This window comes from Sus scrofa, chromosome 14 (genome assembly GCF_054392235.1).
Source record: "Sus scrofa isolate SSC_HxYL_T2T_F1_AM1 chromosome 14, Sscrofa_HxYL_maternal_Yorkshire_Landrace_v2.0, whole genome shotgun sequence".
Taxonomy (NCBI): domain Eukaryota; kingdom Metazoa; phylum Chordata; class Mammalia; order Artiodactyla; family Suidae; genus Sus; species Sus scrofa.
Genome location: NC_139396.1, coordinates 111,802,849 through 111,826,728, shown reverse-complemented (window position 1 = coordinate 111,826,728; position 23,880 = coordinate 111,802,849). Strand labels below are relative to the sequence as shown.

Below are 23,880 nucleotides of genomic sequence, written 5' to 3'. Positions count from 1 at the left end.
ACAGTGTGGCCAGCTGCCTCATGAAGGAGGTGGGGAAGGTTGGGAGGGGCGAGGGAGCTGGGTAGGCAGGGAGTTCATACCTTGTGACACGTGGGAGAGGAGCAAGGGTGGGAAAGGAGGCTGGGAGGTGGCTGGGGCCACACGCAGCAGGTAGAGATAACGGGATGGCCTAATGCAGAGGCGGGAGTGGGTAACAGGATGGCTCGCTTCTGGCCGCCTGCCCAGGGTTCAGTATGTGTCGAGTCTAAGCCGTGATTGGGACTGGAGGAGTCCCTGGACTTTCCACCAGACTGAGTGATAGTCTGGGTGGGACTGATGTAGCCAAGTGACCGCCGTGGAGGTGATGGCATGCACAGCTAACTGTCACAGTCTCCACTACTGGTAACACGGGGGAAGGCATGACCCACAGGCCCCTTGGCATAGTCGCCAGAACCCTCTTGGTCCCAGGCTGGGGAACAGCCATGTGGAGGAAGAGGGGCATAGGTGGCTGTGGCTGCTTTGGGTATGCCCATCCCCTGACCACCTCTGCCTCTGCAGAATGGAGGCGGAGGCCCTGGGCCCACCCTGGGCCCTGGCCTCGCTCACCTTGTCAGAGCCATAGTTGCCCAGGCAGCAGCTGAAGTCGTCGAAGCCCCAGCTGAAGGTCCTGCTCCAGTGAGGAGGCAGCAGCATCTTGTTTGTCTCCACGGCCAGGATGGTCTTGTCTGTGGGGACGATGTGGCCGATGGCTCCTTTGGGGGATTCCGAGCCTAGAGAGAAAAGGTACATATCTGCCCCCCAGTCAGTATGGCTGAGATGACACATCAAAAGGCATCACCCACTCTAGCCTGGCCCAGAGAGGAGCCCTCTGCAGGCCAACAGGGCTTGGCAGAGCCCCTGCCCAGACAGGAGCTGCTCCTCCTCAAGGTACCACCATCCAGGGCCTCTCTCCAGCCACCATGTTATCCCCTGGCCACAAGCCAGGTCCCTAGGCCCTGGGTCTCCTCCCCCATCCCCTGCCCCGACTTAGCACACACATGAAGAGTGTGGCCAGGTGGGTCTTCAGTGTCTGTTACGGGCTGATGCCAGGGGAGGAGGAGCCCAGGCTGTCAGGGCAGAGGGCACAAAGTCAAAGGAGCCTGGGGGCTCTGCCCTTCCTGACTCTCTGGGGCACCATATCCAGCAGAGCTGGAGGTGCCAAGGTCATGGTTCTTGGACTTCAAGAGAGAAAAAAACAAAACAAAACACCTGACCTTACATTCTTTGGGACTAGAAAGTTATTCTACATAGTGGGACTTCCCCAAAGCTGTGCCGTGCCTCCCACCTGACCCCCGCCAGGGTGGCACTCCCAGCTCCTCTGAGAAGCAGGGCTGGGACTCACACCTGGGCCATCTGCCCAGGGCCACGCTCCTGGCTAGTGGCTGCAGGCCCACCTGGGTGCTCAGGGGCAATGGGGACCATGGCTGCCAAGAGTAGAGCTGCAACCCTGCCTCAGGAAACTGGTGACCTTCCCACTTGGCTTTGGACTTGAGGGGGTATATGGGTATGTGTTTGTGTGTTTCATGAGAGAGAGAGGAGTGGAGGAGGGTGTGACGTCAGGGTGTAATGGAGGTGGTCTGGACACTTCTAGAGCACTTTCCCAGATTCCTGCTGTGACTGGAGATACTGTAACATCAGACCCCAAGCCCCTGCCCAGTCCTGTACCCCTGAGCCTCCAAAGGAATGTCAGTCACCCAAGGGGCAACCCTGGAACAGGGCACCAAACAAAGCAGGGCCAGGTACTCACCTTTGACCGTGACCTGGGAGGGCCTCAGCGACTGCAAGCTATAGAAGAAGGGCTGTGGGTGGCCGTGCAGGCTGGCAGGTGTAGAGACATCCTTGCCAGGGGAGGGCTTCCCTGCAGCGGTTCTGGCCGGGTGGGGTTTCGTAAAGAGCTGGAGAGGCAAGGAGACAGACAGGCACCGCACAGGTTGTGAGGACAACCAGGGCAGTTATCCCAGGGCAAGCCACACCTGCACCTCTGCTCTGGGTGCTGCCTGGGCTGGGCTTGCTCCTGACCTAGATGAGCAGGAACAGAACCATCTGGTTCAACCTTTGAATGTTGCAGGTGAGGGCCCGGGGCTCAGAGGGGGGCAGCTGCCCCTGGTGGCCAAATCTGCCTTCTTCAAGCTGCTTGAGAAAAGGATGAGCTCACCGAGGGGCCCCTGTTCCCCGGAGGGTGGCCTCTCACATCATAGGGTCACCATAGCCCCCTTACCTCCCTTGATCACATCTCTCATTTGCTTGAGCTATTTCTCATATTTTTCCAACCCTTCCTCACAAACATCCATCTGGGCATCAACACAGAATTCCTTAACAGCATCCATTCAAGGTTTCCAAAGAGCACAGGCACACACTTTTCTTGTTTTCATTTTTTCTTAGCACTCTACTGTCCCTAAACTCAAACTTTTTGCATAACTGGATGAGGCCGTGCTGCCTGGCAGAAGCCTTGGTGCTGGCCCAGAGAGTGCAGCTGAGGCCAGCTCCAGCTGTCCACCCTCCTCTCCCCTCCCCGGCTGAGCTGTACTGGGCTGCTTCTTCCAACTCCTGGGCACATTCCTCTGCCCCTAGACGGAAACATCCACTAGGCGCCAGGATGGAGCAGAGCTGGGCTTGGCTGGGTGCAAAGATAGAGATGGGGCTCAGACGGCAGTCCAGGGGTGTGAGAGAAGCCTTGGTTCAGTTACAGCCCTTGGTTATCTAGTAAAGCTGACTGGGTGATCAACACAAACAGAAATCACAACAATGATTTTTAAATAAGCTTTATATGAAGATCAGACGTCCTTGCACAGCAGAATAACAAAAGCATCACAGGTTGGGTCCCTCTAACCAGGCACAACCCCCTGATGGAACAATGCATGGTCCTGAAGTGTTTAAATCTTGTCTTCAGGCTGGGACCACTTGCAGAATTCTAATTCTGATGATTGCTTAGAAGCACTTTTTTTTTTTTTTTTTTTTTTTAATGCTTTTTAGGGCCTCATCTACGGCATATGGAAGTTCTAGGCTAGGGGTGGAATGGGAGCTGTAGCTACTGGTCTACACCACAGCCACAGTGACATGGGATCTGTGTCCGTGACATACACCACAGCTCATGGCAACACTGGATCCTTAACCTACTGACCGAGGCCAGGGATTGAACCCGCGTCCTCATGGATACTAGTTGGGTTTGTAACCCACTGAGCCACAAGGGAAACTCCCTAGAAATACTTTTTATAAGCTCCTATAGTAAAATCAGAATTTAAATTGTGATGATCTTTACTTAATCATCTTATTAAATAAAACCAGAATTAAAATTGTGTGCATTCCATGATCCCACTGATGTGAAAATATTTTTGCTTGTGGACGAGGTCTGTGAATATATAGTGCAGGACATAGTGGGATGGTTTTGCCACTACTTTATTTGTTTTATCTGTATTATTATACTTTTAAATTAAAGAATGAAATCACTTGGGTACCCAAGCTTCTTTCCTGAAAGCCTTCCTTGGCCAAACCCACATGTGGATGTGCCCTCCATTCTCTAAGTCACCTCAGGCCCTTCCACATTTCCCTTACCTAGGAACCGAGCAGACCTGAGCTTGTCATATAAGGGGCAGAAGAGGTGAGCCTGTCCTAGCCTCATGGTTACACGTGAGGAAGGCCGTTGCGCAGGCTGGTCTGGAGTTGGGTGGGTCTATGCATTCATTTCCTGGTGTGGCTCCTGACTGTCCAGATCGGGACCCTACAGTGGGCCATGCCTCTGAACCCTGATGGCTGTGCTCAGATTTTGAAACATCTCGACACCAAATGGACATGTGAGGATCCACAGGGCTGGGATAGTCAAATAAGCACCTGATTCTCTCGTGCGCCATCATCAGGATGTCATTGCAAACGCACAGCCTCCCATCACTAACTGACTGTCCTGATGCGGTATGGAGCTGGTGGAGTGAAAGGCCCATGTAAAACCCCTGCCATTTCACCAGGGGGTCTGGGAACAGAACCTGGATGCTCTCATACTGGGGCCAATAGGGCACTGGCTTCAGAGCCAGCTGGATGGGGTGAGACTACCTCACTGTCACCTGCTAATGGTGCAACTTTAAGTATTTAGGTACCATTTTCTGATCTGTAAACGAATGATCCCTATGCCCAGAGCCTATTAAAGGATTCAGCGAGGCAATCACAGAAGTAACTAAAATTTGTTGAGTGCTAATCATATTTCAGGCACTTTCAAGCACTTGATGTTTTAACTCACTGGATCTTTACAACAACCCTCTAGGATACATATACAAAGACCTAAATGCTGTGGATCTGTCCTAGTGTCTACCACATGCATCCCTGAGGGAGGTGGCCTTCCTCATTATCACTAACAATGCCATCACCTTGATAAACCGCAGATGGTAAGGGAGGGTTCAGCCCTGATACTGATACTGAAGGCTGAAGGGAGATGACCGCAGACCATTGTACCTCTCTGGGCTCCTCTTGTTCATCACTCTCTCTCCCATCCAAGCTCACCCTGCACACACTCTTGAGAAAGCATGACAAAGGAGATGGCATGTGGTACCTGTCTGGGCACCTGTCCAAAGTTGCTGACAAACCCCAGGATGGTGCTTCTGATCAGCGGGTCTCTGATGCTGCCGAGGTCCATTTTGTCACCGTAGAAGTAAGGGTGGAAGGTGTTAACAGCCTCCACTGCGGCTGAGCCCTGCTGCTTGTACCCAAAAATGAGGTCTATCCAGTGGTGCAGGTTGGCACTGACAAAGTCACTTTCCAAAGCCTGGAACAAAACCCCAAAGAGCATGAAAACTACAGGCCCCTCACAAACTCATGGGCCCTCTGCACAGATCAGGAGGGGTTATGTGGTTCAGGATGCTGGCTCAGCACAGACAGGAAAGACAAGACAAGTCGGCTCCCTGGGCTGGATAAGCACTAAGCAGCAGAGGGGTAGTCCATGGAGAGCATCTAATTCCTGCCTCCAGCTAGTGGCAAAACAGGTCTGACCAGCCCAGCCAGTCCATAAAATAACCTTGAGCAAGAGAACATGTGGGTCAGTGGCTGCATGTCCCAATTCACCTGAGAGATGGTACCCATTTCAGCCGAGCAGAGCCCAACTCCAAAGCTTGGTCCCCAGAACCCAAAGGCGTTCATTTGGAATTGTCTGGGCTCTCCTTCTTAATCCTCTGGGAGGACACGTGGACTTATACGCTGGCCTGGGAAAGTTAGGTCACCTGGGCCAGGTTAATTTTCTGAGGCCTATGGCCAAAATGGCTTTGAGAAGGCCACCTTTGGGTAACGCCACAGGAGTATGATGGCTTCGCCCAGGGAAGAACTTTCTCCTAGCCAAGGAGAAGGACAGGGGAAAAGGCAACTTTGTTGGTACTAGTCAGGCTTGCCTCCAATTTTTTGTTTATTTTTTAGGTGTAATTTACATAAAATAAAATTTTCCCTAAATTTTTACCATTTGATGTGTCCTGGAAAGTGCATGCAGTCATGTAACCACCACCAGAATCAAGATACAGAATATCTACATTAACTCAAAAAGTTCTCTTATATGCCTTTGTGCTTATCTCCTACTCCTGACCTTAACCCCTGATCTGCTTTCTGTCCCTATACTTTATTTTTTCCAACATGTCACAAAAATAGAATCCCATATGTATACATGTAGCTTTGGGTTGTGGCTTCTTTTGCTTAGGACAGTGTTTCTGAGATTCATCTATGTTGTTTCATGCAGCCTTCATTTGTTTCCTTTTTGTGACTAAGTAATATTCCACAGTGTGGATGTATCATTTGTTTAGCCGTTTATCAGTTGATAAATGTTTTGATTATTTTCTGTTTGTTTTTTTTTCCCACTGTACAGCAAGGGGGTCAGGTTATCCTTACATGTATACATTACAATTATATTTTTCCCCCACCCTTTGTTCTGTTGCAACATGAGTATCTAGACATAGTTCTCAATGCTATTCAGCAGGATCTCCTTGTAAATCTATTCTAAGTTGTGTCTGATAAGCCCAAGCTCCCAATTTTTGTTTTTTATTTTCTGTTTTTGATTGGTATAAATAAAATTGATGAATATGTATACGCAAACTTTTCTGTAGACTTGTTTTCATTTCTCCTGGGTAAACACCTGCAAGTGGCTGATATAGCAAAAGCATCTTCAACTTTATAAGACTAATCTCTTACGAAGTGGCTGTGCCCGTTTTTTCCCCCACCGGCCATGCATGATGAATTCTGGTTGCTCCACATCCTTGCTCACTCTTGGTTTTATCAGTATTTTAACTTTTAGCTCTTCTTCCAAATGTGCACTAGAATCTCATGGTTTATCTCTTTTTTTCTTCCTTTTTTTTCCTGCACTCACAGCATATAGAAGTTCCAGGGCCAGGGATTGAATCTGAGCCACAGCTGTAATATATGCTGCAGCTGCAGCAATGCTGGATCCTTTAATCCACTGCACCAGGTTGGGGATCAAACCCGCACCTCCACAGTGACCTGAGCCACTGCAGTCAGATTCTTAACCCACTGTACCAGAGTGGGAACTCCAGAATCTCCTGGTTTTAATGTATGTTTCCCTGAGGGCTAATGATATTGAAATGTTGTCGTGAGTTTGTGGTAACCCAGTTGTTGATCCAGAATAAGTGGCCCCAAGATGGCCTCTGGTCTCTTCCCATGTCCATTTTTCTGGGTAGTAAGTCAAGTCCTTCCCAGTCCTGGTAAATCCTTTGGCCAGTGGGAGCCTCTCTCTGACCTACACTGGTCAATATGTTGCAGGGCTTGTCCATGCCTTGTCCCCAACTTGCCATTCAATGAGAATCTGAATTGGCTTTCCCCAGTGAGTCCCACAACAAACTTCACTAGGGAAAGGCCCAATGGAGCTCTAAAAACGGAGCCCAAGCCTTTTACTGCCAACCCAGGCTCAGGATCCAGGTCTTCCTCTGGGCTCTCCAGGCACAGAAGCCTCAAAAAGTGCTTATCACAGCCCTCCACCTGGACAGAAGCCCTCCACAGATACGGAGGCCCCTTGAAGTCCTTATTCTGGATACCAGGGACTTTGTTGTGACCCCACTCAACTCACCTGTCTGTGCAGGCTGATGAATTTCCGAGGGTCCCCATCAGCCCAGGGAGGGAGTTGCACGTCTCCCAGTGCTGTTCCATCCTGCATGCAGCCTGAATGGGGTGAAAAACAGCAGGGCTTTGAATAAATGGGAGCCCAGACTGAGCTAGGAACCACGGGGTGTAAACGGTATGCTGTCCTGCGATTCCTGCGCAGGCCACACTGCTTCCTGCCTCCTCTGTCGGGAGTGACCCCGCCTTACCTGCCTGGGATATTCCTACTTGGGTTCCAAGCTTTCTACCCCACCAGGCCTTCATGAGGCCTTCCCTGTGTCTGAAGCAGTGTCTGTGCATAAAATTGCAGTGTCATCATTGTATGTCTACTCTGCGCCTTTTCATCTGGGTGATTTTTATACAGCGCTAAGACAATAAGGAGGTAATAACAGTAACAATAAAAGCTCTGGTATTTTGAGCACCTAACTCTATGTCTGGTATTTTGAGTACCTAACTCTATGTCCAGGGCACTATGCTAGGTGCTTGGCACACATCATCTTATTGAATCTTCATTCTACACTATAATTTATGCATTTTCCCTGCATTTTAAAAGTGAAGACAGCAGGGTTTCAGAGGGAGCGTCCCCAGACATTAAGAACAGGAGCCTGGCTTCAAGCCCAAGTCTCTTTCCTCCCCATTAGCTGCACAACCTTGAGCAAGCGGCTTAACCTCTTGGGGAGTCACTTTTCTACGTGTTACCTCCTGGGCTGGCACAAGGATTAAAAGAGAAAATAACACATAACGCACTTAGAATAGTTCCAGGCATTTTCTGGTTGCTCAATAAACACTAGCTAGAGTCTTGCTGAAACGCTCCAGAGCGCTCACTGTGCCCGTGGAGGGAATGCATTCCCTCTTTCTCTGGCCTTCAGGGCTGGCCTGACCCTTCTCATCACTCCATCTCAGTTCACCTGTCACCTCCTCAGGCAGGTCCTTCCAGGGAATGAGGAGTAACCCAGGGCTTCGGAGTCACCTTGAAGAATTTTCCTACTTTCTTTCCTATAGGACTTCTTAGCATCAAACAGCATTTCACTTATTTATTTGTCTATACTTTTACCCCCTTCCCTTGTCATCACGTGGAATATAAATCCCTCGGGACATGCAACTAAATCTCAGTGCCTAAAAAATACCTGCATACAGTAGGTGCTTCATGGCCAATAGTTTTCCTGAAGCCCCTGAGGATACCGGGTCCTTGATGGGCAGCTTCTCTACAGCTGGGCACCACCCCTCTACAGAAGCCACGTAGCTTCCACCTTGGGGGGGGGCTGCTGCTCCCCTTCCACACACCCCTCTCCCCAGACCCTGGCAGCGCCTCTGCTCAGCTGCCACCTTCCCTGGCTTACTCCTACCGTGGGCTTCATCTCATCTTAGGGGAACTACCCTTTACATTTTTCAGGTTCTCATCCTTGAAGCATGTGAAGCATCTGAGAATCTGAATGCTGCTGAGGCCACTAAGTTCCACGGGCCCAGGCTCAGCAAGCGTGGGCCTCGGCATGTTTTAAACACCCCATTGGTATTCTGTCTGCAAACCACCACATGAGAGGTGAGTGCCTGGGGCAGGGCTGGCTCTTCTCATCCAAGCTCCCCTGGTCTGGCTTGAGGGGCAGGCCCATATGCGGTGTTTGGAGGACGAAGGAAGCCCTGAGGAAGGGGAGCTCTGAGGCGCGCCAGGAGTGTGCTGGTGCTGATGCACATGTGCACACCTCAGGGTGGGAGATTCCACCCCCTGCCTCTGGTGAGGAGTGGCCATGTTTGCCCCAGGCTCATATATCTCACCTCCACAAGTTGCCCTGATGTTTGCAGTGGAAGCTCCCAAGGTATACCTAGTCACCAGGGAACCTGCCTGCTGGGGTCTCCTGAAATTTCTGTCCTTCCTCTGAAGTTGTAGGTAAGAAGGCATGGCTCACCCTGGGGTGGGACCAGGAGGGCAGGAAAGAGAAGGACCCGGCCAGGGTGCCCATGTGATCGCCCGTGGACACTCTTGCAGTCTATGCTAGGAGATGCAGCATCTCTGGGTCCTGCTCTCAGGGTCCAGGTTAACCCACTGTGAGACTTGGAGAGAGATGGGGCTGGAGCGGGGCTGGGACTCACCTGAGGTATGTGGCAAGGCAGTGCCAGGCCTGGCTGTTAGCAAGGACTCCTGCTTCCTGGCTGCCGTCTTGCTGCAGAATGAGGCCTGGAGACCCTCGAGGGGAGGCCCATGGGTGGGATGGTGGCTCAGTGGTCCTGCAGCCTGGGGCTGTGTCCTTCTCAGCTCCCACCCCCTCATCAGGTGCTGCCACCCAGTGGAGGCCTCACACCAACCACAGTGGTCTGGTGAGGGCCAATGTGTTTAATGCTCAGCAAAGATATTGGTATGACCCAGGAGCTGCGGGAAAGAGCCCTGCCCTACCTGGGCCCTGCAGCCTCGCCTGGGCTCCACTCACCAAACTCCAGTGCGTTGCAGTTGGTCAGGAACTCGGGCAGGTAGAAGAACTCTGGGGTCAGCTCCCTGACGTCACTCATGTTCTCTCTGGAGGCTGACTCCCATGCATTCTTCATGCTGTGGAACATTCTATCTGCCACATCGAAGCTTCCACCCTAAGTGGAAAAGGGGCGACATGATCAGCTCATGCGGTAAGAACTTAAGAGTGCACAGGCATCACTAGTGTGGGCCTCCCTTGGTCCACTTTGTCCCCCAGGCATGGGTTCTGGCCTTGGAAATTTCATGTGCTCCCACACACACATGCATGCATCAGTCAACGCATGTGTGTGCTGGTTTCTTCAGGAAATTATTCCCTCCACCACTCTCTGGAACCCTCGCTGGGAGCTTCCATGGAGGATGTATGACCCACTGTAATAAAGGGATCCATGTTTCCCAGTTTGGAAACTGGAGTTTATATCAGCAACAGGAAAACCACCGCCATTTGTCTAACCATTGCCCACATTTGCTGAGGGTCAGGTCTGAATCAGGGACAAAGACAGGATATAAGAAACACCTCTAGGACAAGGAGTGAGTCAGACATTCTATGTGCAGGAAAGGTTCCTGGAGAAGCCTGATGAGTCTACAAGCCTGGTGGTGGAGAAGACTGCAGGGTTCTGAGCAGAGAGCAAGGCCTCAGCCAGGAACAGAAGCGGAGGAAAGCAGGTCAGGTCAGGGCCCTGATGGCGTGTAACACAGCAGCCTCGATGCGAGAAAACAGGTCTGAGGGTGGAGAACTGGAGGCACCGGGGAGGCTGGTACCTCAAGACAAGATGCGGAGCACCCACCAAGCCCAACCTTGTTTCCTTAGATTCTCTGTTCTTCTCATTTGGTCAAATCCCTTCAGCTGACTCTACCCTTATTCATCAGGTGATCTTGGGGGCTGGGAGGAGGCAGAGAGGTCCCAGTGGGAAGACTGAAGACCCTGTGGGCAGAGGGGCTTCCAAAAAGGTTTCTAAAGCTGAGATTTGGGTCTGTCTACTTAAGTTTAGGGATAACTAAGGGACACCTCCCTGGGATTCAACAGTTCACTTGTCCCCATCAAAACTGGGCCTTTTTTGGCCAGGTTTGCCCCATCAAAACTGAGCAATCAGAACGTGCCTTCCTTTTGCCAACCTCTGCAGAGTGCACATGTGGCCCCAAGAACAAAGAGGCGCCAGTGCCCTCCTCTGCTCTGCTCTCCTCTGCTCCATCAGCTCCCTTCACTTTTTTGGGGGCTGAGACTTCCAGTCAGTGTTTACCTAAGGAAGCTGTGCGCAGCGGCAGGGGGCTGAAGGGTAGAGAATATGCTAGCAATTTGCGCACGCAGAGATGCTCTTAGTCCTCACAAGGACGGGCATTTCCATTTTGCAGGCCAGAAAAATGAGGCTCCTCAAAATTTACTGATTTTCCCAAAGAAATGAATGGCAGAGCTGGGGTCAAACCCATGGGGGCAACTCCAAAAGGCTTTGTTTTGCTCTTGCGCCAGTTACCCGAGGGAATCCGGGGTCTGGCACAAATGACCAGCTATGTGTGGCCAAGGGGACTCAGCTCTTACTGAGACAGGAGAACCTGCCACACACCTGAGGGAGGCCACACCTGGGCATCTTGGCCAACTGGTCACTTTTCGGAGTCAGATATGAGGATGCAGGGAAAACCCATCAGCCACCCTCTGCACAGGGGCCGGGACACCTACAAAACCAGTTACCCCTGAGGTTGCAACCAAACACAGTACTGGGGCAGCTTAAAGAGGTGGCTTTTCTCAAACCAAGATTGCTTTGTTCTTGGTTAAAATTAGGGGATGACACCCACCATCAGGTTCAAATGGAAACGGAAACAAAATGGAAGAAATGTTTCTAAATAAATCTGCCCCTAACAAGTCGCTCTCTGAAATGTGTTAAGAGCTTTGTGTATTTAATCTGCAGCCCCAGCCTTCCATCTGCGGGGGATGGAGGCCTCCTCCTCGTCCCGTTTTTCTTTTGCAGCTTTTATGAATGCTGATGGTAATCTCCTGAGAAACAATATGATTTGGTAATAAAAAGATTACCTGTATTAAATAAAAATAATATATACATAGGAAATATTGTTAGTGCTACAAATCTGGTTAAAGATATTACCACAAAGAAAAATGTTATTTTTTTCACAGCTGTCTAATGCATTTTAGCAAAAGTAATATCTTTAAAACTTAAGCCTGTATTATTTATAAAGGAAGCAATAACTGATTTTCCTATTTCCTATATTAATAAATGTATTTGCATACATTTGTTTCAAAATTAATGGGTTTTCTCACTTCTGCAATACAAAAGAAACGCCAAATTCCCTGGAAGGAAAAGTGGAGCTGCTTTGTTACCTGTATTGTAAGTCTGTGGGGTGACACAAACTCCAGCAGCTGCCAGCAGGGAGTCCCACCAGAGCTTGATTCTCAGGAAGGGAAGGAAGGCGGAAAGGAAGAGAAAACAGAAGGAAGAAAGAGAGAAAAGGAGCGAGGCAGGGAGGCACAATCAAGGTTTATAGAGCATCTCCATAAGCAAAGTCCAAAACAAACTAAGGCAACAACAAAACTAGGTCTAGAGATTGGATGGAAATGAAGTGATCAGAGAGAATTACTGGGCCAAGACCTGTTCTTAAATCTATTATGTACATATTCTTGAATATCAACAATAATGAATCCTGGGAGCTCCCTTATGGCTCAGTGGGTTAAGGATCCAGCACTGCACTGCTGTGGCTCTGGTTACAGCTGTGGCAGGGGTTTGATCCCGGCCTGGGAATGTCTGCATGCTGTGGGCACAGCCAAAAAAGAAAAAAAAAAAGAATAATGAATCCTATATGTATCTAAACAGACTGAAAAAAACTAATAGCAGGATTATTATCATCAACAAAGGAACTACCTCTTATTGGCAGAAGACCTTTCCTAGATAGCATTAAAGTCATAAGTCATGGCAGCTGAGGTCTGGAGGTTTCTGAGGCAAAAGGTTTTATATATATATAAAGGTTTTGGATTTTATGTCCAGCTGACATCACTCATATGTAAAGACACCAGAAAGATATTCTGAATATTGAAGGGCTCAGAAATAGTATAATCCTCAGTATCTTTCCTCAACAAAAATGCTTTAAGAGGTCCTCAATTTGACTAAGATGAATCAAAATTAAAAGTAAAATAATGAAGGAAGGAGTGGCCAGCAAGGACTGTTGGTGACCACTGACAGAAGTTAAAATCAGAGTAAAGTCCATGATTACTGTGCATGGATTAAAACTGGAAACACCTTGGAAGGAATTTCTGTCTTGAAGGTGCTATTCCTTTTGCACAAGGACATGGAGTCCACGTGCACCTGTGTCCCTGGATGGGTATTTCAATGATAACACACTTAAACCCTCTCCAACAGAGGAGGGAAACTATGTTGGAAAAAATCACTCAGTTCTTGACCCACACCCCCGGGAGTCCAGTAACCACCTGTACTCCAGGACAATTAACACACAGATATTTTGCTAACCTGTGCTAGAAGTCTATTCTGCCTTCCAGGTGGGACTGACCCAAATGAACCCACCTCCACATCTAAAGAGCGAGACTGGTTTTCTGAGCTGGCTGATGACCCCTTCTCACTGTGGATGTCCTTTCCAGTAATTTAAAAGCATCCCATGTAAACAAGGCACTTACAGGACCATTCTGTACACCAGCTGACCTAAGAGGCTGTTGTTTGTCCATCAAAGAGGCAGTGTGGGCAGTGTGAACAGAAAGCACCTAGGCTTTAAACCAAGAGGACTTGTGAGGGCGTTTTAGCACCCACTTGCAGCATGAACTCCAGGAAGTCTCTAAACCCCTTTGACTTCCCATGCCCTCCTCTGCAAACTTCCCATGATTGTTGTGGTGTGAACACAATTATGTACATGAGAGTGTGTGGGTGTGAGTGAGAGTGTGGGTGTGAGTAAGAGTGTGGGTGTGTGGGTGTGGATGAAAGTGTGTGGGTGTGAGTGAGCATGTGTGGGTGTGAGTGAGAGTACGGGTGAGTGAATGCACACGCACGTGTGTGTGGTGTGTCCCAGGCAGTGCCAGCCATGTGGGACGAGGTTCCAGATGAGCCCAGCTGCTGCCTCCCTCCCTTTTGCCAACTAGGAGCTCAGGAGTGACCCTGGACTTGGACCCTGATCTCACCATGCTTGGGGGAAAGTAACCAGGGCCTCAGAAGAAGAAAAAGAAGGATTTAGAAGTTATTAGAAGTGGACAGAGGTGCGAGGGGAAGTCGGGGGGTTGGGGGGTCCTGGGATGGGGCAGGAGAGAAGGAGTGAGCACGTTGTCAGGGCAGTTTTGAGGCAGCGCCACTAACAAAGAAGTGCGGGGGGGGGGGCGGCAGTACAGGTTTCCTCAGTCTCTGACGCCCCCTCATTGAGCTGTAGGTCCGACCTGGATTTGGGAAGCCCGGGATCCCGGGCAGCTGCTTCCTCCATCTGTCTTGCTCTCCACTAAGGAGGGGCTGATGCAGAGCAACCGTTAGATTCTCTTCCTGTAGGATGTGGCCTCTTACTCAAATAAAACCCACAAAAGCATTTTGAAAAATGTGCTGTCTGCTTTTAAGGGGATGTACATGGACATGAAGCACTCAGAAACAGTGAACAGGTCTCATGCCAGATCTCAACGCTGAGCCTCTGGCCCCCCTTGCTAATTCGGGGTTACTGTACAGGAGGAGGAATGAACCAGGGCTCAGATATTTGACCCTACCAATTAGAAAGTTCTAGAGCCATAGGAGTTCCTGTTGTGGCTCAGTGGAAACTAACCCTACACAGGATGATGCAGATTCAATCCCTGGCCTCTCTTAGTGGGTTAAGGATCTGGCGTTGCCATGAGCAGTGGTATAGGTTGAAGATGCGGTTTGGATCCAGCATTGCTGTGGCTGTGGTGTAGGCAAGCAGCTGTGGCTCCGATTCGACCCCTAGCCTGGGAACTTTCATATGCTACAACTGTGACCCTAAAAAACAAAAACAACAACAAAAAAGAAAGTTCTAGAGTCAGAACATTGTCCCAGGTCTGCCCGACATTACACTTGTGACTTTTCTAATACTCCCCACTGAGTCAGTGTAATAATAATTACACTTTTGTTTTGGACATGATTACACTGTGTCCCAGCACTGGCACCCACGGAGCCCCCAGGTGAACAGCCCGTGTGGGGTGAGGTGCTGCCATGGTCCTCGGTGCCCTGCGTTGTGCATATGTCTTACATAAAACCAGCCATCTCACCTCAGGTGGTTCAGAAAACCCTTCTCCACTGCTGGTAACAGCTGACTTCACAGGGGCTATGGCTTAATTAACATAGCACTTTGAGTTCCTTATTACATGTGGCAGTGGTAGGGGCCCTGTGCCCCCACAGGGGTGCTGGCTGCTTTGCTCTGCCCCCCACCCCCCACCCCTGGGCTGGGCCCGAGCTCAGGCCTGAGAGCAACTGGCGCTCTTGCCAGGAGGGAAACAGAGGCCTGGGCCATGGCCCCAGCAGTGGTGTGGCCTCCCGGTGCTCCCTGTCTGAAGGCTCAGAGACACCGGCTCCTAGTAGGCGAAGTTCCTGAGAATTACAGCCTCCAGCTACCACAGACAGGAGTCTCACACCCCAAAGGAGTGGGAATAATAGAGCCCAGTCACACTGCCCTCATATGCCCCCTGCCTGGTCACACTGCCCTTACACTATATTTTCTGGATTGTAAGAGGCTATTACTGTAATAACAGGTTTGGGACAGAAAAACACACACAGCAACAGTGGGGGTAGACATCACTCCTAAGACCAGCCTAAGCCTAATAAGATTTAAAAGCAAAAAGCATCAAGTAAACTTCATACATAGGAATCAGAATATACTGTACTTTGATTCTTAGGCTGTCCACACCCCTCTGAATGGTGCCCAGTGAAGAGGCCATGGCCCACACTGTACCTACCTGCCACCAGTGAGTCAGACATAAGGGGTGCAAGCCAGACACCAGCTGTCCACCCCAAAGCTTGGCAGAGCCATGGAGCGAGCATGTCACTCTGGCATAGTCACAAAATAGACAAGAGTCAGAGTTTGCTTAATGCAAAAGGGAAGAGCATACACTTTCTTATGCTGACTGGTGTATGTGCACCTGCTCTGGAAATACTGGGCATTCTCACTTCCCTGCGCTCCAGATAAGTGAAAAAGGCCTCACTGCCCTGATTCTGCAACCCCCCCACCCTTATTCTTCCCCACTCCATGATCCATGCTGGGGTTGGGGGCTGGATGTTTTGGGCTGTGTAGAATGTAGTGAGGCTCCTTTCCTTATCCCCACCCAGGGGTGAAGCAAAGGTCTCTTGAGAAGAAATAAGCTTGCCTCCCAGGAGGCAGGGGGATAGAGGGAAAAGCTTGACTCCAGGAAAATGCCAGAAGGTTCCTTAGGAGGTCTGCACAGGACCTAGGACTCCCAAAGTGGATCCAAACACATTTCCCCCAGACGTAGCCTTGCTATTCATTCCCTGGAGCACTAAAATTCATCTTTTATTCTAAGGGAAAAGCAGAAGATGGTTGGTTCTTCTGCTGGTTCCAAAGGCTTGGATGAGCTGTGACCCACTAGAAAAGGCCATTGAAAGTAGGAAGGTGGGAAATAACTATTAAAAATAATAATAATAAAAGGGAAACAAGTTTAAAAAATAAATAAATTGGGCAATTAAAAAAAAATAAGAAAGTAGGAAGGTGAAACCAATTCATGGATATATCAACTTAGGTGAGCCAGTGTGCCATGGCAAGATCTGAAGTCAGCAAAACCAGGAGTCACATCAGATTTCAGCAGGGGGGTCAAAAGAACTAGAGCTAATATGCCTGCATTTGTGCCATCTAAAAACAGATTAAAATTACCATTGCCCACTTCCCATTGGTTTACACTGTCTCAGACCAGTTTGGGATGGTCAACAATGGACCCATCTGGCTAAAATAAGCTCAGACCCACTGTGACTAGCTGCAAAGTGGCCTTAGCCCACTAAGCTTGCAGCACACCTGTTTTGTCTGGCTCATGCGGTTTGGAATGCTTTGACACAGCCCAGACTGCCTTGAATTAGCTTAAACCAGAGAGGAGTAGTTTGCCTGCTCAGATGAGATGTGGCTGATGGCAGGAGGAAGAAGGGAACACTGATGACTGATCACCTTCATGGCGCCAGCCCTGAGCCAGGGGCTTTACCCACATTTCCTCACTTAATCTCATCAGCCCAGGGAGATGTGCATAATTAACCCTCATTTCCAGAGTAAAATAACCTGCAGACGATTTTGTGTCTATTCAGTGGCATAGCTGGAACGCAAATCTCACAGTTCGCTGTTTCTATTTCAGTCTGCCTCCTCTCAATGTGAGAAGACCCCTCGTGACAGGTAGAGATGGGGCTGTAATTCATGAGACTGAAGGGGCAAAGGAAAACTTTTAAAGTACCCAGAACTCCCCTGGTGGAAAGCCGCCATGGGAGGCATCGCCATCATCATCAGCGGGGACCATCACATCTTGTGGATTGATGAGGAACAGCTGGATGGGATTCCTGGCATGGGGTACAGCTCAGGGGCCATTTGTTCTCCAAACCAAACTTACTTAAAATGCTTGTTTCCTGAGAAAGGCTCAGGGGAAGCACACTTGTTATTTTTGAGTGCATTTCCAGGGAGAGATGGTTATACAATGTCTAGACAATCCATGCCTTCAAGGAGACAGAGGACTGCCAAGAAACAGAAGACCAGAGGGATTTTGCTCCTAGTTGGAGAAAGCGCCTTGACCTTGCCTACCCATTCCTGCCCAGGGCCCAGGAGGTGGCTTTACTGCTGACTTGGAGTGGCCTTTGATCTCGGGGTCAAGGTCATCTGAGTGACCATAAAGAATGACCTTGCTGGTGAGCTTGGACCAAAACCCGTAATGCTTGGGGCACTTGGGCTTTTCCTCTGGCAAAGCCTGGCTGTCAGAGTGAGTCCCTGTGCGTTCAGTAGCCTGTTAGTCACTGTGCTCAAGCCCTTTTCTCCACAGGACCCTTGCAAGGCAGGGATCAAGACAAGCCTTAAACTTGGGCCCTGCAGTGAGTTCGCTTCAAGGTTGGCTGAGCCACCTGTCTGCAGCTGGGCTACCAATACTTCTTCCCAGTCAAAACCTGTGCCTCTGGATAACCTTGAAGCAGGATTCCAGTGATGGAGTCAGAGGGGAGGAGAGAAAAAAACCTTATCAGTCTCCTGTGAGGGACTCTGTCTAGCAATTCCGATGCCTTGAACACTGCCATCTGCTCAGAGTCAGACTTGCCCACTTCCAGTTTATGTTGGGTTGCCAGGTAAAATACGGGCTGCCCAGCTAAATTTGAATTTCAGATAAACAAATAATTTTTTAGTATAAATTATTGTTTATCTGAAATTCAAATCTACCTGGGCAGCCTGTATTTTTATTTGTGGAATCTGGCAACCCTAAGCAGGCGTGATGGTCTGTTAGCTCAGGAGGAGGCAAAGTGGTTAGCTTCTTTCTCTGGGTTAGCTATTCGTTTCAGTATTCAAATATTTTGTTGTCCTTTTAAGTCTTCCGGCTTGTACTTAGCAGAGCTTGATGCATTCTGATGTCACAAGTGATATTCCTTTCACCCTTCCTTCTTTGTGGTTATTTTTCTAGCCTCAGACCAGCTAACTTCAAGGAAGTCTTCATGCTTCCTGTTTTTCCTTCTCCGCTAAAACCTAATTAGATCAAGTTTTTTTTTCTCTTTCTCTCTCATTCCTTATTTTTTAGAGTCTTTTTGCAAGACTATTGGGCAGAGAGGGAGGAGTATCTGTGAAGAGCAGCTTGCCTTGGCTGGATGACCAGGAATCCTGGAGCCAGTGTCAAGTGGGAATCACAGGGTCAAGACTGGACTGGATTTCTAGCAGGGGGTTCCAAGCCCAGCTCTTAGTCTGTGAGGGTGTGTGGGGGGGGGGTGTAGGGGAGCGGGGAAGCTCACCTGCAGAGAGCAGAAGGCCTGGGTGAAGGGTGGCATCCGGACCAGGTAGGAGGCGACAATGATGGCTGAGGAATAGTGAGTGCAGTAGTGGCACTGAACGGTCATGTCTCCTGCAATGAAAGGACATGCCTGGGGTGGCGCCCTCCCCTGTGCAGGGGCAGGCGGCAGACAGGCAGGCTATCCTGTGCTCAAGAACAGCCAGGACAAGCCCAGCTTAAGAGAGCTGCTGCAGACACTGAAGCCTGGGTGTTCTGATCACAGATGTCAGAGGAATTTGGTCAACGGTCAAATGTTTGCCAATGGTAACAAAGCACATTCAAAACCCTCAGCTGCACTTGCAAGTCCCCAGTGATCTGCCCTCAGGAACACAGGCAGAGCCAGGCTCTGGGGAGACTCCATGGGAAGGCAATTTGCTCTTCTGACTTAAGGGGTTCCCGGGGCCCCAAGGTGCCTACAGTCCCACAGCAGCACTTTCTCCTGCTTGCTTTTAGAGTAGAAGTACCTGTGTAAGAAGGGGAGGCTTGTTAACTCAGGGACACTGATGTGAGTGAGGACACAGGCATCCTCATTCCCAGAGGGGCCTGGGCTGCAGAGGCCCCAGGGTATGCTGCAGCTGGAACTCCGAGGAAGTGCTCTGGCCAGACCCTCTAGCAGAGAGTGACAGTGATGCTGCCACCCTGGATGCCATGCATGCTGTGTGCCCTCTGTCACTCTCCCCAAGTCCACACAGCCACCCTATGCATTAGTGCTGGTGCTAGTCGTTAGCCCCAGTTTGCAAATGAACAAGCCAGAGCAAATAAGGGACTTGCTTCCATCATCAGCCACTGGCAGGGTTGGCTGGTGGCACAGTTGGCAGAGGCCTCAGCCAGTTTCCCCAAGTGTTGGCTCAGCCACCTCACTGCCAGCAAGTTGTCTGTAGGCTAGATGACTGCCTATATCCTTGTCAGCTATTACTTTAAGGCATTCAGGTGAAGAGCAGTGCAGAAGGAAACCAAGCTGGGATCTACTCACCTTCAGTCTTTTCAACTTCTTTAAACCTCTGGATGAATTTCAGCCTCCTTTCCTTGGTCTGAGCCCCCATGGGCTTCGAAAGATCCCGAAAAGTCTTCGGATTCGTCAAGTTCAATGTCTAGAAGACACGTGCAGGTGGAGTTAACTCCCTTGGACCCTCTTGCGTGCCCCAGCAAATCTTCAGGAGCCACGCTCTTTAGTTTTATGGTTCTCTTTATTGGTTTATTGTCGTTTGGTTTGACCCTCCTCTGGTGATTAGCAGGCCTGCTAGGGTTTTACGGCCCTGTAGCCAGTGATCCACGAAAACTTAATAGGGGAGAGATGGAAAATGAGAGGAGGGGAAGATTGAGTTCATACTGAACTGTTCCAATTTGACCCAACCCAGAACATGGCCACGGGTTACCCAAGAGACTTTCAGAAGAATTCCTGTTGTCAATGGCCACTTGGCTCCTGCCCTCGGGGAGCAGTTTGCTTCAGTAGTTCAGGGTCCTTGCTGAGAATCAAACGGGCTGGTGTTGCTGGAGGCACACTCCCTTCTGGGCAATGAAAGCATGAATGGTGCCCCCTCCCCTGCCCTTGGGATACACAACAGTGGAGCCGGGAAGAGTTTTCCAGGCTGGGTGTCCTCGGAGATGTTTTCTTTCAGCAGAGGTGTTCTGCGTGTTAGCAGAAGGGCTGAGAATTCCCTGTGGTTTGTGTGTCTTGATAGGAGCTATTTCTTTAGACTGCTTTTCCTTTTCGCTAGCAGTGAATCACGCAGTTGTCCTGGGCAGGCAGGGCCTGCCAGCATCTCACACCTGCGGCCAGCAGGTGGTGAAGCAGGCGCTCCTCGACCCTCCTGGTGTGAAGGCACCCGTGGAGAGTCACGCTCAGCTACAGTCGATTCTGCCAGAGCAGCACAGGGCTTCACAGCTGCCAGGTCTCCAGATTCTCCAAGAGATACTGGAAATCCAGCCTCTCCCAAATTTTAAACACTGATAAGTAATCAAAATTGTAAGACAGGGTGTGGGCTAAACCAAACGTGCTGGTGAGCCACAACTTCGCAACATGTGAGTTAAAGCTGGATTGGCAAGTTTTGTTTTTGAAACACCTCGGCCTCAGATGATCATTAGTGCACTGAGAAGCAACCTATGGCTGGTGAGAAAATGATTTTGCGTCTAGTGTCTTAAGTGCAGATGGGAGGTCACAAAAGACTGTGGCTCCTCTCCCAAATCCCGGGGGTCGGTCATCCAAACAGCTCAAGGCAGGACTGGCCAGGGTTGATCTGAACCAGGACCCGGACACCGTCTGCCCTTTCCAGACACAGCCCAACACACCTCCTGATGGCCCGGGCCCGGATGGGCACTGCTCCGTAGCCAGTCATCCCCAGTGACATCACCACAGCCCAGCTGTTTCATCTTTCCTGCTCCTCCCTCCCCTGCCTGCTGAGGTCCAGGGACAGAAGTAAAAAGGCAGGTGATCTGGTCCAGCTATCAGCCTCCCCTATGGCTACAGGTCTTGGTCCTGATCTGAGATGACGTCCACATGCCATCATCTCAGTTCCTGAAGTCAGGTCAGAGTTAGTCCTCCCTGTATCTCTCTCCTGCTCTCTCTTTTTCTCTCTCACCTTCCCTCCCTCTCTCTCGCTACATGTTGGTTCTAAGAATGCATTCCATGGCCCTCTTCACTTGAGGGATCAATGGTGGTCCACCGCCCTATCTCGCAGATGTCTTTTGCCTTCACGATCGCGAGTGAGCCAGGAAACCCTCTGGGGCACATGTTAGCTAGTGTACTAGGCATTTGGTTCAACCCCAGGTGGGGCTGGACAGGTGAGGGGCTGAGCCCGGAGTGGCCCTCAGGCCCAGATGGACTGAGTCCTGCTGCAGAGGCTCTGTGTGACTTTGGGTGCTCCGGTGGTCAGGGTCAGAAAGCCACAGGATCTGACCACGTGAACACATACCTGCGAGCTGTAGTCGGCCAGGACCCAGGGAAACACTGGATACTGCATGTAGTCATTGTAGGTCCTCCCAGCCATGGTGTTGAGGTGCATGAGATACTCAAAATTGCTGATGTCCCTTTTCTACCAGAAGAGACAGAGAGGGGACAAATCAAACACAGCCAGCTTCTTCCGGAGAGCCATGGGGGTCCAAGACCCAGCCCTGAGCAGGAGCCCTTCCCTGTGTAGCTCAGAGAAGGGCGCTGTTCCCCAAGCACCTTGTGCGTGGAGCTGGGCCGACTTGGGGAGGCCATACTGACTCCAACACAAGCTGAAGCAAATGGAGTCAGGGAGCAAAGTCAGCCAGAAAAAAAATAGAGCTCAGCAGTCCAAGCTGAGGCTAGAACATTCTTTTGTGTTAACTGTTAGGTGTGATACTCAAAAGTGAATTAGAATAACAAGGGGGTCGGGGGAGGGGGATTTGCGGTCACAGGAAGGAGGCCTCACCAGCAGACTGAGCGATCTGTCTTCCCCTGGGACTTTAGGGACTTTCTTCTGACCCTGCCTGTTGGGTAACACTGGCTCTTAGGGCCTCTGCTCTAAGATGCACAGTCACAAACGGAGACAGGGACTGTAACTGGGAAGAGTGCACCAAGGCCAACTGGTGAAAGAGCAGTGCAGTATAGCCATCATCTCCGACGGGACCACATGCTGCGGTCTCTCCTTTCCTTGGCCTGCTACTGGGAAAGGATGTTGGATGTAAGTGACTGAGAGCTACTTTCCGCTTGCAGAGTGATCTGCAGGACTGGCTCTCTTGAGTCTCTTCCTTTCACTGAGAACCCAAGGCTGCATGTCAGCTCATCCAGGCTGGAAGCCACGTGTGACTTCCCAGAACAAGAAATGAATGTGGTGCCTTCCTGAGTTGTGTGTTTGTTTATACATATATGCATACCTTCCTTCATTGATGGAGCATGTGTGCACACAGGGCTTCTGTACACACACACACACACACACACACACACACTCTCTCTCTCTCTCTCTCTCTCCCTCTCTCTCAAACTCTGACTCAAGAATCACCTTTAATCACTGAAATCCTTTCAGGGAAATATTTGGGACATTTTAGCAAATTAAGAAAATAAGATCCTTCCTGATTCATCTACTTCCTTTCTCTCTTCATCACTGGAGCCTGAGCTGCTTGCTGATTTGCATTCCCAGAGGGTTTCCTCAGACCCAGAGTCCTCTGAGGGGGTCACTGTACCTGCCACTTCTGCAGCATGGTCCTGTCGGAGCCGGGGTATCTCCTGTGGGACAGAAAGTGATAGTGGTGACCAAATATCTCAAGGCATGAACGAGGGGAGAGGTGGGACTTTCCAGGCCCTCCAGGAGAACTGCATACTTCCCAAGGCAGCAAGATTATTTCCCAAGCTCTTCTTGCCCCACCCTGTCCTCCTGAAGGCTGGGTTCTTGCAGTCACCATTGCTCTGATGTCAGAATATGCTGCTGCCTGAAAGGTGTCCCCTGGAGAAGTCCCAAGGCCATACAGAAGCATGCTCTGGGGCCTTACACTCCACACTGCATCTCCTACAGCCACGTCTTGTCCTTCTTTGCCCATGTGAACAAAATACATGTGAATAAATATATGAAAGTATAATATATTGATTGACATGTAAGTTTATGTGAGGTTTAAAAATGCAAATGATATGGAAGGTCATGAAATATAAAATGAGTCTACAAACTACTGCTCCCACCCAAAAAGTAGCTACAGTTTATTTCTGGAATAGTTTTAGCCATGTGCCTATCTGTATGCTCACATGGTGTTTTGTTTTTGTTTTTGTTTTTTAATTTGAGGAGTTCCTATTGTAGCTCAGCAGTAATGAACCTGACTAGTATCCCTAAGGATACAGGTTCAATCCCTGGCCTCATTCAGTGGGTTAAGGATCTGGTGTTGCCATGAGCTGTGGTGAAGGTCATAGACATGGCTCAGATTCCACGTTGCTGTGGCTGTGGCACAGGCTGGCAGCCGTGGCTCTGATTCAGTTCCTAGCCAGGGAACTTCCATATGCCCTAGGTGCAGCCCTAAAATGAAAAAAAGAAAAAAAAATTAATTTGACATGTGGGATCACCTTACCTGTGCAGGTCTCACACTGCTTCCCTGGCCTGACTGGGCAGTGGACACGGCTCACACTGCCCTGTGGCCACAGCCGCGGGACATCATTGTACATACAGATGGGAGCTGGTTGAGCCCACCCCCGTGCCAGGTTTGTCCTCAGAAATGATGTTTCTGTGCTCACCTCTGGACATAACTCTGTGATTTATGAGACTTCGGTTTCATAACAATTTTACTATTCAAATCGTTGTGAGCATATCCATGAGATTCACTTCTGGCAGCAGTACCACTAGGCTAAAAACTATGAGAATTTCCAAGTTTGCTGCATTTTGCCAAAGTGTCCTCTTAAAAGGCTATACCATTTATGTTTCTACGAATACAACTGAGAAAC

General features: G+C 49.9%; 2 protein-coding genes across 22 annotated transcripts in view; one reads left to right on the top strand and one right to left on the bottom strand.

Moving 5' to 3' along the window:
- Window positions 1-23,880, bottom strand: part of WDFY4 (WDFY family member 4) — a 289,400-nt gene that overhangs the window by 16,013 nt on the left and 249,507 nt on the right. For 13 of the 17 annotated variants that reach the window (XM_084996485.1, XM_084996486.1, XM_084996478.1 and 10 more), the window contains 9 exons: window positions 22,641-22,683; window positions 21,407-21,526; window positions 19,468-19,585; window positions 18,457-18,566; window positions 9,516-9,669; window positions 7,061-7,152; window positions 4,556-4,768; window positions 1,766-1,913; window positions 586-770 (listed from right to left, as the gene is read on the bottom strand). In XM_084996485.1, the coding sequence (XP_084852611.1) occupies window positions 586-770; window positions 1,766-1,913; window positions 4,556-4,768; window positions 7,061-7,152; window positions 9,516-9,669; window positions 18,457-18,566; window positions 19,468-19,585; window positions 21,407-21,526; window positions 22,641-22,683 (1,183 nt within the window). The remainder of the gene's footprint in view (window positions 1-585; window positions 771-1,765; window positions 1,914-4,555; window positions 4,769-7,060; window positions 7,153-9,515; window positions 9,670-18,456; window positions 18,567-19,467; window positions 19,586-21,406; window positions 21,527-22,640; window positions 22,684-23,880) is intronic. The other 4 variants (XM_084996481.1, XM_084996484.1, XM_084996494.1 and 1 more) reach the window with 1 other exon arrangement.
- Window positions 1-23,880, top strand: part of VSTM4 (V-set and transmembrane domain containing 4) — a 163,326-nt gene that overhangs the window by 122,949 nt on the left and 16,497 nt on the right. For 2 of the 5 annotated variants that reach the window (XM_084996636.1, XM_084996634.1), the window contains 2 exons: window positions 8,486-8,632; window positions 10,106-11,802. In XM_084996636.1, the coding sequence (XP_084852762.1) occupies window positions 8,486-8,629 (144 nt within the window). In that variant the 3' untranslated portion in view covers window positions 8,630-8,632; window positions 10,106-11,802. Of the gene's footprint in view, window positions 1-8,485; window positions 11,803-23,880 lie in introns of those variants that run through there. The other 3 variants (XM_084996635.1, XM_084996633.1, XR_014827514.1) reach the window with 2 other exon arrangements.